Here is a 15,308-nt window from a genome sequence, read left to right as displayed (position 1 = left end):
CGTTCAAGATGTAGAGGGACGGCTCTACAGCACTAGGTGCTGAGTAGCTGCATGGGTGGGAAAAACAAATATATGCCTTAGCAGGGGTGGAAATAAGGGGAATTTGTTCTTATTCTTTGTTTTCTGATTTTCCTACAATAAATACAAAGGACCGTGTACTTATTGGGGAGTTAGAATATGCCACCCCAAAATCCTGAGCTGAAGGGAATCAGGACCCAGCAGACTCGGGAAAAGCTTTTTACCTCCCTTAACCACGTAGGTGAACTTTCAAGTACAGGTTCCCTATTTTACCAGAGAGGACTTTTTTTTTTCCTGCAGAGCAGGGCAAACGTCTGCTCTTCTCATCTTCTGTGACCTCCTTCCTGCCCCTCGCAGTTGCAGGCCGGTGGCTACACCTTAACCGCCTGAGTTTCCTACTTTAGTGGAGCTACTGTACGTAAGAAATTTTGTGTTATTGTCTTTTTGTCGATTATTAGACCAGCCCAAGAACACAGGAGGGAAGAAGGGAAAATTCTTCTGCCCTTACAACGTACACAGACCTGCCCCCCTCGAGTACTGCCAGGTGAGACCAGACCTCCTAAAGACCAGGAAGACACATTTCTTGCATTCAACTGAGTTAAATCCTTGACCTAGAATGGTCCCCAATCTATGGTCTGAGAGACAACTGCAAGAAGCCTGTAAATCCACATCTGTGTGAACTGTGGTCCCCAAGTGAATAAATTTGAACATATTTAAAAGAAAGCAAAACAACTATATTTTTCAGAAAGGTCTGGCAAACTATTTGAGCTTTTAACAAAGCTTTTAAAATTAAATCAGTTCATTATAAATCAAATAGCAAGTAAACTAGATAACAAAAATTCATTTTTCACTACTCGAAGTTTTGGGGAGTTTAAAAGCAGAGCTATTGTTTTGAAGGGGCCTTTACATATTCAAAATAAGTAACAGTTTAAGTGAATGATCACCTGTAATCTCTCTAATTCCGATTCAGAATCTGGTACTTACAGTTCAGCAAAATTCTTCCAGTCGTCTTCACTAATGGATGGTCTTGTGTGACTGAGAGCAGCCATTAAATGCGACTGGCTGATAGCCAGACTGGTTTTGACTGGTCCTGGCTGGTGAAGGGAGTCATCCTCCTGAAGTAAAAAGCACAAAGTTAACTTGGGGCTGTAATGGGAAAAGCCGAAGCCCATTTTTCAGGAGACCACACATTCCGTTTCTCTTAAGATTACTAAAAATTGTTTCAAAGCAGGATGCACACAACCATTTGATCAATGTGCCTCCGTCCCTTCTTTATAGAGCTCATTCACTGACCGAAGTACGCATCAAAAGAGGAAGAACAATTTTTACAACTGTCACGGGGGTGGGGGGAGACCAGCCATACTCCACTTTGGCTCCGGTATCTGCCCCTGATGACACTGATCTCTGCCCGCAGCTGCTCTCTCTGTTCCTGGGTGAGTTCTGAGTAAGTCTCCTGCGAGGCTGTTTGCAACACGGGAGGTCGTGAAAACGACTGCTCTCTCCCAGGAACTCCAGAAAACTCCTGCGTCATGGAGCTCGGTGCAGACAGGCCCTGTGAGCTCTGCGTGGTTAAGTGTAGTCAGGAGAGAAGGGAAGAGGGAGGAAAAGAGTGGGAGAAAAAGGATATACGTATCAAGGATCACATTAACAACCTTCATCTGGATAAGCTTACGTTCGAGTAACTGAAATAAGTTCAAATCTGTTCATTCTATAGGCTGCTGAACCACCACAGGGTAAAAACCGCCACCAGACCTTTTTAATGCTTTGTTAGTAAATCCGCCACCCCGATGCCCTCGGGGTAGGTTCCAAATGTGCCTTATTCTTTGTTTTCAGCAGAGTGAGTTAGACTATAAGGTTAAGAAACAGAAAACAAACACTAGAGCTAAAACAACAGCTTACTTCTTGGGAATAAAGTGGTTCACTTTTAGATTAAAAACCCGAATAAAGGAGATGTGTAAAAACCAAATCTGTATATACATAAAAATGTTACATGTACTAATAACAGTGAATCACTGTTAATTTTGGGAGGATAGTGTTAAATGCTATTGTAATTTAGAAAAGCAGGATATTGCCCATACGAAATCTAAATGTTTTCCTTATTGCAACAGTACATCAAATTTCTCATTACCTTCCACTGTCTTCATGATAACAGTGTAATAGAAAATGGATCTGTGACTAAAGATGTTTGAAAACCACTGACAAAGGGAGTAAACCCACAAGAAACCGAAGGGTCACCCCCCCCCCCGCTCCTCTGGCTCCCCCGCGCTGCCAGCTCTGCCTCCCAGTCCTCACTCCAAGGGATCTATTTTACTGAAGAACCAACCAGAGAGCACAGGGCAGGCTGGTCAGGAGGTTCTACACCAACCCACGGCTTGAGATATCAGAACCGTACAATGGCGACCGCACAAGATACCAAATCAGAAGAGGTTCCGTTTCCGAGTTCTGATTCATAAGAGCTTCCAAAGTAGAGCCGGTACATGTTGAATTTTGATTCATCTGGAAGCATCTCGGACAGCTCTAGAGAAACAAGGGACTGCTCCAAGCCACATTCCCCATCTCCAGCTGAGTCGTCAGAGCCACTGCTGTGGTTAAGAAAAACCATCGAAGACAGACTCAGGTCACTGTCGGAGCTGGAACTTCCATCCTGGAACGCACACAAGGACAACAGGTGTAAAGATCGAAATCATCTACAACTCTGAAATAAACAACACAGTTGGCATCCTGCTAGACCAGTACCAGAGGCCTTTTTCAAAAATTTTGTTTCTGAGCAGGGGTCTTGTCCACCCTGTGTCCTCTGTGATCCCCTCAGACCAGTCCGTAGGGTGCACATGGCAAAGGTGTCGCAGCTCTCCCACGCACACAAGGCAACAGTCCTGCGAGCCAGGCACCAACTGGACACTTTCTGTGCAAACGCTGAATGAACCATTGTTACCAGGACTCTGACAAACGAGTAGGCTGCCTGTGTGACGCGTCCTCACCAGCGGCGGCCCATGAGCAGCGCCTGACACTCAGAAAAAACCTCCAGCACCCAGGAAACGTGCACTGAGCCAAACTTCAGCTCTGATTAATTTTCTAATGGTTCTGAGGCACATAATAAAATTTTAGTAAAACAATGCGTACATCATTTACCGTCTCCCCAAAACTGTTAACAAAGCTAGGATTCAAACCTCTGCATTTTATTTGTATGAATTGTCAACTACGAAATGTTTATTTATAAAACACTGGAATGATCACGTTTTCTGTTAGTGAAGAGGGTGGAGAACTTCAGTGGCCTGCCAAAAGAAATAGCAAAAACTTGATAGTATCTGACTGAGGAACGTTAGGCCCTGTAAGAATCTCCCAACAAATGTAGGGGGGAGGAGTACATAGGAAAACCCTTCCTAGAAAATATAAAGGCTATAATGTAGCAGAAGTCAAATTATCTGCTGCAAAAATTAAAATCAAGATACTATCCTGAGAGGAAAAGGCTGATTTTAGGTCTGGGGTACAGAAAGTGTAAGAAAAACCTAGAATAACCTTGTTCCATGAGGAAGAGAGTAAGTGATGAAAGAATGAGGAGGACATATCAAAAGGACACAGAAGCCCCCCCCCCCCCAAGCGGCTTCCAGGCCAGTGCTGGGAGAATTTGAGCTTCCAAATATCATAAAGTATAAAACAAACAAACTAAAAATATTTTTGTTTATATTATCTAATTCATAATATCCTTCCATTCACCAGCACTTTGCCAGGAGTACGGTAACGTTAAAGACAGACGCTGAACACTTCCTAATTCCAAATTCTCTGCAGAGCCAGTGTTCCAGCGATGGGCCATTTGACTACAAGTAAATTTCTGTACAGTTTTGCTAAGGCTAAGAAATAGGATTTTTTTAAGGTTGACATGTTGACACTGAACCGCTCTTATTCTCTTAAAGCACCACAGCACGCTGTCCTGCCTCGACCTACCTGCAGCCCCGAGGACAGCAGCCGTCCGTGTAAGGCCGCCAGCTGCGCGTTGTAAAGTAAGGCTTTGAGATCTGCCCCCGTGAAGGAGTCGGTCGCTGACGCCACGTGCTGAAGGTCCACATCATCTGCCAGAGGTAGAGAGTCACTGAGAACGTTTAAAATTTCAAGACGTGACACCTGAAGGGAGAAAAACTAATTGACTTAACAAATAAAACAAAATTAAAAATATTAAACTGTATTATGATTTTCTTACAAATTATCTCTACTCAGCATTACAAGCTGAAAAATGTACCACTAATCTACCGTCTCTCCTCTGGAGCTTTTTCCCTAACAGAAGAGACGGAGGAAAAGGAATGACAATGAATATTCTTAACCCTTCCGTGTAAGTCCTTTCTTACTCAGATGGTGCTTGGTTTCAGCAAATGAGCCGAGAAAGTGTTTCAAAAGAAAAAATGTAAGTAATAGCTACACGTGATCTATTCAGTGGTTTCTAAATCTGGGGACAAGAGGCGGGAAAACAAAGACCAGGAACAGTTAAAATCTTCCCTCTCTGTAACCTGCTTAGACACTCACTAGTCATACGCTTGCTTCTTGGAGTCTTGCCAGGATAAGGAGGGGTATGGACATGCGACACTTTAAGTTTCCTTCCTTTTTCTCCAACTGGCCAACAATGAAAGACTACAGAGTCTTCAGATTTGCAGGGAAATGGCTGGGCTTTGTATCTAATTCGGAATCTGTGACTAAGGCCTTGCCTGAAGCTGCTCTTCTAAGGACATCTGCTATTACCAGGCAGAAGTAAAGTTCACAAGGGAAGAGTGTGGCATGTGTTGGGTTTTAGACTCTAAGTATGAAATTGTCACCTGATCAGGAGGAGGACAGTATACACATTTATCGAGTCGGCCAGGCCTCAGCAGGGCAGGGTCAATCAAGTCAGGGCGACTCGTAGCAGCCAATACATAAACACCTGGAGGGGGGGAAATATTCTTTACTTAAATCCTGGTGAAATTACTGTTACAGTAAGATAGTCTATATTTACAGTTATTACCCTGTAAGCCTTCCACTCCGTCCAACTGAGTCAGCAACTGGTTAACCACGCGATCTGTAACTCCTGTATTATCATGGCCGCGCCGAGGAGCAATGGATTCAAATTCATCAAAGAAAAGAATGCAGGGCTTGGCCGCCTGTGCTCTGGGAAAAACAAACAATATTTCCTATTTGAATAAGGCTTCAGAGTTTGCAAAGTCATAACAGTGTAGATATCCTTAAGGAAGGCAAAGCTTATGTAATTATCCTTGTTTTCAGTAAACCGGGTCTTTGAAAGTTACTGTTGCTGTGGATGGCCCACAGAGCCGATTTTCAAAAAACATCCACGTGTGCTTAAAGAGACTGTTTTCTCCAGTTGTTGGGTACGTGTTCTACAGATGCTTAGATCGATCTTGAGTATGTTGTTTAAATCTTCTACATTTTTACTGTTTTTTTTAAACCTCAATATAAGTACATACTGAGAACTATGAAAATCGATGAAGGTGGGTTTATCATTTCTCCTTGCAGTTCTATCAATTTTTGCCTTAAATATTTTGAAGCTACCTTACTGAATACACACAATTTTAGAACTGTAATATCTTCCTGGTAAATCGGTCACCGTGTGGTGACTGCCTTTATCTGTAATAATGCTTTCCTGGGAATGTTCTGTTGCTTAAATTGGGTGGTGGGTATACAAGAGTTCATTTCATTTAAAAAATATATGGACATTATATTCCCCTGCTTATTTTATAATGTAATTCTAGAATGACACAAAGTACTTTTTGAATTTAAAATCTTACTTTCGTTCTTAAATACTAACTTCTGTATTTTATATAAATGCCGTAATAGTTTGCATGTGGCCAACTTAAACTGGAGTAATTATGTGCTTCGTATTACTTGGAGATTCCTTGGAATAACCACTTCTGATTTTCTTTCAGCATTTCACGAATATTTCTACTGTAAATATAAAACTAATTCCCAAAATTTAATATAAAAAGTATTTAAGTGTATTTGGAGAATTCTCAAGCTTATTAATCCACATAAATTACAGATTTTAAACATCAGTTCTCCAAAAAAAGAAAAAGACCAAAAAGCACTGACCGGTAAATCATAGTGTCTGTTACTTAAAAAAATAGTCATAGGGAACCAACCTTATAAAAATATCTCGAACCGCTTGTTCACTTGCTCCAATATATTTGCTGAGTAACTCTGGCCCCTATTTGGGTAAAATAAAATTAGAATTGAGATAAAATTCTTTAAAAACAAAATATTTTTTTGTATGACTTAGACCAAATGCAGTCATGGGGGATTTTTAATATGATTAAACAACAGATGTCTCAAACACATTTTAAAAATTACATGGCTGGAATAAATATCCTGTCACAGGTTCTACACCTTGTGTCTCCCCTGCCTAGTACCTTTGTCCCCAGACAGCTGCAGAGCTTAGCTCTCTGACCGAATGCCACATCCTCAGAAAGGCCTGGCTGCCGCCCCACCTGAGAGTATGTTCTGTAGTGAGTGTGTCTGTCTCTCTCCATCAGTAGCATGTAAGCTCCAAAAAGGCAGTTTTGTTCACTACTGAGTCCCCAGGGCCAAAAACAGTGTCTGCCGCGTAAGTATTGAACAATGTTCCATCTATCTCAAAAGTGTAATGAGATATGGATTATTTTAATCAGCATCTTCAATTCCTGAAACCAATTTATTTGGACAGAAGGTGAAGAATAGATCATCTTTTCTAAAAGTCAACTGAAAAACTTTCAAAACTATTCCTTTTGAGGACAGTCTTTCCTTAAATCGGGATCTTTTTAAAAACTGAATAGGCCCCAGGGCGCCTGAGTGGCTCAGTTAGTTGAGTGTCCAACTCTTGGTTTCAGCTCAGGTCGTGATCTCAGGATGGTGGGATTGAGCCCTGTGTCAGGGTCTGTGCTCAGCACGGAGTCTGGTTGTCCCTCACCCTCCGCCCCTCCCCCTGCTTGCACACTTGCTCTCTCAGATAAAATCTTTTTTAAGATTTTATTTGACACAGAGAGAGACAGGCAGGGGGGATGGGAGAGGAAGAAGCAGGCTCCCAGTGGAGGGATCACCCCGAGCCGAAGGCAGACGCTTAATGACTGAGCCACCCAGGCACCCCAATAAATAAAATCTTTTAAAAACAAAACTGAATAGCCCCTAACGTGATCTCCAGTGAAAAATCGTTACCTCAAAAAGACCAAATACTGATCAGAATATGTCTCCCCAGTAAAGAATTTCTAATACTCAGCTAGCTAGATATCTACTGATACACTAGGATTTAATTAGATTTCCTAGTCCATACAGAACCACAGAGAACGGAATAAGAAACAACTAAGGCAAAATATTACGAACAAGGCAACATAACGGAGTCAGTGAAGGCCCCTGTCTTTGACGCATGTCTCCTGGGATCCACCCTGACCCACCAGAATTTTCTTTTCTGAAACCTTTCTCTTGAGAATTCATCCCAAACCATGATTTGAAAGTTTACTAAAAGGGACAAGGTGTCCTCCCTAATGGAACAATCTAAAATACAACACGCATAAGCTTTAATCCGGAAGATTTTCTTTTAAACAGTGAAACTACATTTTAGTGACCAGCAAAAAAGAAGAGTATGTATAATCACAGTTATTCCAGAATCCAAAAAGAGAAGGCAGGAAAACTGAAGTTATAGTGCTTCTCCATCACTTCCAGGGTAGCTGGTAACCATATAACCAGCTCACAGAAAAAACATGTCATTAAAAAAAAAGGGTAGGTATAACCTGACTGCAAATTACTGAACTGCTTTCAGATTATAAATCACTTTTGAATAAGGCTACAATATCTACTGATTCCTTTCCCTTGAAATCTAATCACTCTTTGGTAAACTACTGTGGGGTTACTGAAAACGTACAAGATACGGGACCTCAGACTGTAAGGACATGCCACTGGCAGACTGAGGCACTCCCCAACATCGCCTGCTGGCGTGTCCTGTCGTCCCCGGATGCACCTTCTGAGGACACTCGGGCGCAGTGTGGCACACGCGGGTGTGAAACACAGCCACCAAGGCATGGAGCTAGCAAAACGCAACTTCTACCTCGGTGTGGCCTCCGAGCCCTAGTCTTCTAGGTTTTCTTCCCCCTTCAGGTGTAGTTTGCTCTTTTTTCTATTTATGCATGATTCTACTTGATAATGCATGAAGATTTACCTTAAGCAAAAACAGCATAAGCCTACAAGAGAGGTGGCTCATTATGCAATGTCCCACCCAGCCCAGTGTGGAGCCTAGAGAGGGGCTTGAACTCATGAGCCTGAGATCAAGACCTGAGCTGAGATCAAGAGTTGGACACTTAACTGACTGAGCCACCCAGGCGCCCCCTCCCACAGAGCTTTAACTAATAGACGGATCGCTGCCACCAGCTTTCCAAATATGAGACTAACCCACAATCACGAAATATAAATGGTGTGGGCAAGGATATGGAGAAACAGGTACACTCATCACTGCTGGGGGGGTATAAAATGATGCACTGTGACAGATCGGCGGGGCCTCAAGAAGTCACACGTAGAATTATCATATGGCCCAGCAACTACACTGCTAGGTACATATTCAAGAGAAATGAAAACATGTCCACACAGAAATGTGTACACAAATGTTTACAGCAACATTATGCATAGAAGACAAAAGGTGGAAATAACCCAAATATCCACCAATGATGAATGGATAAAAACCTGACACCCACACAATGAAATATTCAAAGAACTGAAGTACTGAGGCGCCTGGGTGGCTCGGTCGGTTAAGCATCCAACTCTTGGTTTCGGCTCAGGTCATGATCTCAGGGTCGTGAGATGGAGCCCCGCACTGGGCTCTGTGCTGAGCATGGGGTCTGCTGGAGATTCTCTCTGTCTCTCCCTCTGTCCCCCCCCCCCCCGCCCCATGCCGTGCTCTCTCAAATAAATCTAAAAAAAAAAAAAAGTATCTTAAAAAAAAAAACCTCAAGTACTGACAGCTGCTACCACTTGGATGGACCTTGAAAACATGTTAAGTCAAAGAAGCCAGTCACAAAAGACGACATACTGCATGGTTCCCTTTACAGGACCTGTCCAGAACAGGGAAACCCCTAGACAGAAAGCACATCAGTGGCTGGGGGGACAGGGAACAGGATGAAAAAGTTTTGAAATGAGAGAGGGGGTGGTTACATAGCACTGTGAATGCATTACATGCCACTGAATTGTACACTTTGTTATGTAAATTTACCTCCATAAAAAAAAGAGAAAAGATAAATGCAAGACATACCTTGACGCTAATGAAATTCATTCCACTCTCTCGGGCGATCACTCCAGCTAGTAAGGTTTTTCCTGTCCCGGGAGGACCATACAACAGTACTCCTGTTCTCTGTCGTATGGGCAAGTTTGCAAACAGTTCTGGGTACTGAAAAATACAAAGAACTCAAGTCTAAACAAAGGACTAAGCGCCAAAGTCAATGTACAGCAAGAAGTATTCAGAGGGGAGTAACTGCCCCCTTTACTAACTGTATAAAGTTCCTACTCAATACATGAGTTCAAAGCGACTACCACCGATTTTTTACCAACTGGACCACAGAATACATTCTTCATAAAGTGTGTATAACTGTCTCTGAACTTCTTTCCATTTTGTCCTGTTTTTAAAAAAATTATAAAATTACTACATTTAGAAAATTAAAAATCAACCTTTTAACAAGTGTACTGCCTTCCCCTTGTATGGTTCACAGGGCAAGTTATGATAGCTATGTATATTCAAATACACTCAATCAAGGAAAGAAAAATAATAGAGACGCATGTATCATGATCACAGCTCTCCCGAGAGCCTCCATGGCGAGCGGGTGACTGCTTCTAAATTACCAGAGAGCAAGAAGACTTCGTGAACAGGTGAGTCAAACGTCAGGGGAATGGCAGCAATAGCCCGGTCTCTGTTAGGTATGCCTATTCAGTTGCCCCTGCTGACAAAATTCGAACCCCATCTCTCTCCCCATTCTAATCTGAAGAGGCCCCAAAGTCAGCCATTATGCAGGGCGCCTCTGCGCATCTGGATTCCAACGCCCAGACCCAGCATGAGGGGGCATGATCCTGCTGGCAAGTGCTTCCACGCCCACCTTCTCTCAGGCTTTAGCCTGCAGTCCTGGGCTGCACTCAATGGCCATGGTTTCCAGGACTTGCCATCTACTCACATGTAACTGAGGTCCTTAACTCACCCGTGTCTCGGCTCTTTGCCTGGGCTGCTGATCTCACGCAATGATCCTTACCTCGCAGGTCTGCAGTTCAAATGCACTACCGCCTAGACTGTACCTTTCGATCTTCTGACCCATCTACCTCTGCCCCCTTTATCCTACCACCTGCGTGGCTGATGCTGCCTTCTAACTCTGTCTAGGACTGAGACCCGGAGTCTGGAATGTGACTTAATCCCTCAGTTCTGTGGACCTAGATGATTCCTCCAGCTTATTCCTACCGGCTCCTGTTCAAATCCCAGCTGACAGTACATTTTGTTTTAGTACAATCTGAATGATTCACGCAAAACACCAGAATTATGCAATTCACACCAAAATATATGTACTGTAAATATCACCCCAGCTTTCTTTTTAAGTTATGTACAAGCAAGGAGTATATCAAATACTTTTAAAAAATCTGTTAGCGTATCAAAAATAGTGCTGGCACATTTGCAGCAACATGGACGGGACTGGAGATTATGCTAAGTGAAATAAGTCAAGCAGAGAAAGACAATTATGGTTTCACTCATTTGTGGAACATAAGGAATAGCAGGAAGATCGGTAGGAGAAGGAAGGGAAGAATGAAGGGGGGGTAAACACAAGGGGGAATGAACCATGAGAGATTATGGACTCTGGGAAACAAACTGAGGGCTTCAGATGGGAGGGGGGTGGGGGACTGGGATAGGCCGGTGATGGGTAGTAAGGAGGGCACATATTGCATGGAGCACTGGGTGTTATACGCAAACCATGAATCATGGAACACTACATCAAAAACAAAGGATATACTGTATGGTGACTAACATATCATAAATAAAAAAAAATAGGGGTGGCATTTACTCGGTAACTCAGTAACTACTTCTTGAATCAAACTGAGATTAGGCAAGCCCACACATAAAGCCATTCAGTGGTTCTTTTGGAAGTACTTGATTTTTTTTAAGTACCTTGGCTGGTAACTGGATAGTATCCATGAGTATCTGCCGAACTTCATGTAATCCACCAATCTTATCCCAGCCCAGGTCCCTAGGTTTATGCAAGTTGACATTTCGCAGAGACGCAGGAATAAATCCTTGGAGAGCCTTTTGGAAGTCCAATGTTGTTAAAGCTAATTCTGTTTAAAAATAAACAGAATTGGTAGTCATATCTATATGAATCTTCAAAATATGCTATCATCTTAGCTGGAGATGCTGATTTCCTACTCACCTGCTTCTCTGAATACTAAAATAGAATATATGTAATTCTTACTACATTAACTTTCTCTGCAATGGGAAGATTTCAAATTTTGGATTTAATAGGAACACGTACCTTCCCTGGTGGATACGCTCTGATGAGAGAGATGAGAATGTATGGCTCGATCCACAAGCACCGTAAAATCTCTAGCCACAAACCCTTCAGTTTCTTTCGCTATACGTTTCAGGTCAAGATTAGTGAACCTGCTTATTTCACAGTCCAGTTTATTTTTTATCACATTATGCAGAATTTCACACCTTTGCTCCTAAAGAAAAAACACAAAATTCAATTTCTAATTTTACTCAAATATAAACTTTAGTACATATATTTTCAGAAAAACCAGGTTGACATAATCTACAGTGACAAAGAAATTGGCAGTCCTCTGTGGATGCAGTGGGGGAGGGATGGATTGTGAAGGGGCACTGGGAAACTTTGGGAGTGATGGAAATGCCCGCTACCCTAATTGTGGCGATGGCTTCTTGGTATATACATGTTAAATAGTATATACAGTATATAATATACACATTAAAACTGATCAAATTGTACACTTCAAATACTGAATTTGTTGTCTTCAATTATGCCTCAATAAAGTTGTAAAAAAAAAACCATATTGAAAAATGACTGCTATTTCTCCAGTAAGAAGCCTTATTAGTAACATTTGGTTTCTTTTAAGAGTGGTTTTTGTTGTTGTTCCTATAAAACTTATATCTAAAAAGATATTCAGGGGCACCTGGGTGGCTCAGGCTGTTGGGCATCTGACTCTTGATCTCAGCTCAGGTTTTGATCTCAGGGTCGTGAGTTCAAGCCCTGTGTTGGGCTCAGCATGAAGCCTACTTAAAAAATAGGTAGGTTGGGGCGCCTGGGTGGCACAGTCGTTAAGCGTCTGCCTTCGGCTCAGGGCGTGACCCCGGCGTTCTGGGATCGAGTCCCACATCAGGCTCCTCCGCTGGGAGCCTGCTTCTTCCTCTCCCACTCCCCCTGCTTGTGTTCCCTCTCTCGCTGGCTGTCTCTGTTAAATAAAATCTTAAAAAAAAAAAATTGGTAGGTATATATAAATATTCAATAACCAATACCACTACCATTCTGTTATGCTTACTACCAGGTTTAATACTTTCATTCTTTAATAGATAATTACCACGGGATACGAATATTTAGGATAAGAATTTTAATCTTAAATTTTAAAGGGCTCCTGGGTGGCTCAGTCAGTTAAAGCATCTGACTCTTGACTTTGGCTCAGGTCATGATCTCATGGTTGTGAGATCGAGTCCCACTCTGAGCTCTGTGCTTAGCACGGAGTCTGCTTAAGATTTTCTCTCCCTGGGGGCGCCTGGGTGGCACAGCGGTTAAGCGTCTGCCTTCGGCTCAGGGCGTGATCCCGGCGATCTGGGATCGAGGCCCACATCAGGCTCCTCCGCTATGAGCCTGCTTCTTCCTCTCCCACTCCCCCTGCTTGTGTTCCCTCTCTCGCTGGCTGTCTCTATCTCTGTCGAATAAATAAATAAAATCTTAAAAAAAAAAAAAAAAAAAGATTTTCTCTCCCTCTCCCTTTGCCCACCCCCCTCCCTGGCTTCTGTGCTCTTTCTTGCTCTCAAAATAAATATATAAAATCTTTAAAAAATTTTTTTTTTAAAGAAGAGGTTAAAATGTGCTTGTCAGTCCTGGAACATACTCCTTTGCTCACTGCCTCTAAAACCTTCATGACCATGAGTCCCCAAATGGGGACAATGGGCCATACGTGCTTGTGATATTGTGATTTATGATAAGAAATATATGTTTGTTTTTTTGTCCCTGTTTCTGGCCCAGATCTACTAAAACCCTTAAAATTAATTTCTTTCTTTCTCTTTTTTTAAAAGATTTTATTCACGTATTTGAGAGAGAGAGAGCATGAGCCGGGGGGAGGGGGAGGTGGGGAGAAGCAGGCTCCCCACTGAGCAGGGAGCCCGACAAGGGACTTGATCCCAGGATTCTGGGATCATGACCTGAGCTGAAGGCAGACACTTAACTGACTGAGCCACCCAGGTGCCCCAAACCCTTAGAATTTCTTAAGTGATAAGAGTGATAAAGGCGTCCTGATAGTCACACCCTTTCCAACACACCAGAGTTTACGTTAATGAGGGGACTTCCAAAAAGCACCTAAGCTGGGGGCTGGCTGCCAGGGAACCAACCATGAACAGAGGGTTGAAACTTGCAGTACCACACTTCGATTTCCAGAAAGGGAAAAGGGGCTGAAGGTTGAGTCAACTGCAAAGGGCCAAAGATTTAATCAATCATGCCTATGGAATGAAAAGTCCACAAAAACCCAAAAGGAGAGGATTCAGAGAGCCTCCAGGTTGGTGAACCAGAAAGCTTCTGTGTGCCATCTTGCTGGGCCCTAAACTTCACAAGGACAGAAGCAGCTTTATGAGAACAGAACCTCACCCTTTGTATCTCTTCCTCTGGCTACTGATTTGTATCCTTTAATATCCTCTGTAATAAACCAGTAATCTACTGAGTGTATTAGCTTTCTTAGTTCTGTGAACTGCTCTAGCAAATTAAAGCCAAGCAGGGGGTCGTGGGAACCTCTGATTTATAGCTAGTTGGTCAGAAGCAGTAACAAGCTAGACTTGCAATTGGCATTGAAGTGGAAAGCAGCCTACAGGACTGAGCCCTTCATCTGTGGAATCTGATGCTATCTGAGTAGATAGCAGAATTAAGTCGAATTCCAGCACACCCATCTGCTGTCTGAGAATTGCTTGGCGGTGTGAAGGAAAAACCCACACATTAGAATTGAGTACTAAAATCATAGTGGATAAAGAATACTGGTGCTGGTAAAGAAACAAATGTTTAATCAAATTTTAAAAAACACCTATTTGGATAAAAAAGGATAAAAAACTGGGGCGCCTGGGTGGCACAGTCGTTAAGCATCTGCCTTCGGCTCAGGGCGTGATCCCAGGGTTCTGGGATCGAGCCCCACATTAGGCTCCTCCGCTAGGAGCCTGCTGCTTCCTCTCCCACTCCCCCTGCTTGTGTTCCCTCTCTTGCTGGCTGTCTCTGTCAAATAAATAATAAATAAAATCTTAAAAAAAAACCAAAACACATATGATCATTTCAATAGATGCAGAAAAAGCATCTGACAAAGTACAACATCCATTCATGATAAAAACCCTCTGCAAAGTACGTCTAACAGGGAACATACCTCAACATAATAAAGGCCATTTATGAAAAAACCCAAGTATGTCCACTCTGACCACTTTAATTCAACATAGTACTGGAGTCCTAGCCACAGCAATCAGACAACAAAAAGAAATAAAAGGTGTCCAAACTGGTAAAGAAGTAAAACTTTCACTACTTACACATGACGTGATACTATATATAGGAAACCCTAAAGACTCCAGCAAAATCTACTAGAACTGATAAATGAATTCAACGGTCACAGGATACAAAATCGACGCACAGAAATCTGTTGCGTTCCTATACACTAACAATGAAGCAGCAGAAAGTGAAATTAAGAAAACAATCCCATTCACAATTGCACCAAAAACAATAAAATATCCATGAGTAAACCTAAGAGGTGAAACACCTGTACTCTGAAAACTATAAAATACTGATAAAAAAATTCAAGACAACACAAAGAAATGGAAAGACATTCCATGCTCACAGGCTGGAAGAATAAATATTAAGATGTCTATGCTACCCAAAGCAATCCACACATTTAATGCAATCCCTATCAAAATACCATCAGCATTTTTCACAGAACTAAAATAAATAATTCTAAAATATGTATGGAACGACAAAGGACCCTGCATAGCCAAAGCAATCTTGAAAAAGAAAAGCAAAGCTGCAGACATCACAATTCCAGATTTCAAGTTATATTACAAAGTGGTAGTAATTAAA

At 42.3% G+C, this 15,308-nt stretch overlaps 2 protein-coding genes across 11 annotated transcripts in view; one reads left to right on the top strand and one right to left on the bottom strand.

Annotated features, from left to right (window-relative positions):
* The window catches only part of GATAD1 (GATA zinc finger domain containing 1), a 55,825-nt gene extending 51,632 nt beyond the window's left edge, over nt 1-4,193 (top strand). For 5 of the 8 annotated variants that reach the window (XR_015724023.1, XR_015724022.1, XR_015724021.1 and 2 more), the window contains 2 exons: nt 3,736-3,839; nt 3,930-3,964. Coding sequence is in view for 2 of the 8 variants with exons in the window: in XM_045793262.2 (XP_045649218.2) it covers nt 3,736-3,839; nt 3,930-3,993 (168 nt within the window). In the remaining 6 variants the exon portion in view is untranslated. Of the gene's footprint in view, nt 1-476; nt 1,005-1,296; nt 1,342-3,735; nt 3,840-3,929 lie in introns of those variants that run through there. The other 3 variants (XR_015724018.1, XM_045793262.2, XM_045793263.2) reach the window with 3 other exon arrangements.
* The window catches only part of PEX1 (peroxisomal biogenesis factor 1), an 87,432-nt gene that overhangs the window by 8,393 nt on the left and 63,731 nt on the right, over nt 1-15,308 (bottom strand). For all 3 annotated transcript variants that reach the window (XR_006778776.2, XM_087861078.1, XM_045793260.2), the window contains 10 exons: nt 11,511-11,700; nt 11,150-11,316; nt 9,263-9,397; nt 6,135-6,199; nt 5,006-5,148; nt 4,821-4,924; nt 3,961-4,137; nt 2,432-2,662; nt 1,382-1,579; nt 1,003-1,133 (listed from right to left, as the gene is read on the bottom strand). Coding sequence is in view for 2 of the 3 variants with exons in the window: in XM_087861078.1 (XP_087717204.1) it covers nt 1,003-1,133; nt 1,382-1,579; nt 2,432-2,662; nt 3,961-4,137; nt 4,821-4,924; nt 5,006-5,148; nt 6,135-6,199; nt 9,263-9,397; nt 11,150-11,316; nt 11,511-11,700 (1,541 nt within the window). In the remaining variant the exon portion in view is untranslated. The remainder of the gene's footprint in view (nt 1-1,002; nt 1,134-1,381; nt 1,580-2,431; nt 2,663-3,960; nt 4,138-4,820; nt 4,925-5,005; nt 5,149-6,134; nt 6,200-9,262; nt 9,398-11,149; nt 11,317-11,510; nt 11,701-15,308) is intronic.

The sequence above is a fragment of the Ursus americanus genome, chromosome 3 (genome assembly GCF_024610735.1).
Source record: "Ursus americanus isolate L20-20 chromosome 3, mUrsAme1.1.p, whole genome shotgun sequence".
Lineage (NCBI taxonomy): Eukaryota > Metazoa > Chordata > Mammalia > Carnivora > Ursidae > Ursus > Ursus americanus.
This window is presented reverse-complemented; position numbering and strand designations above follow the sequence as displayed.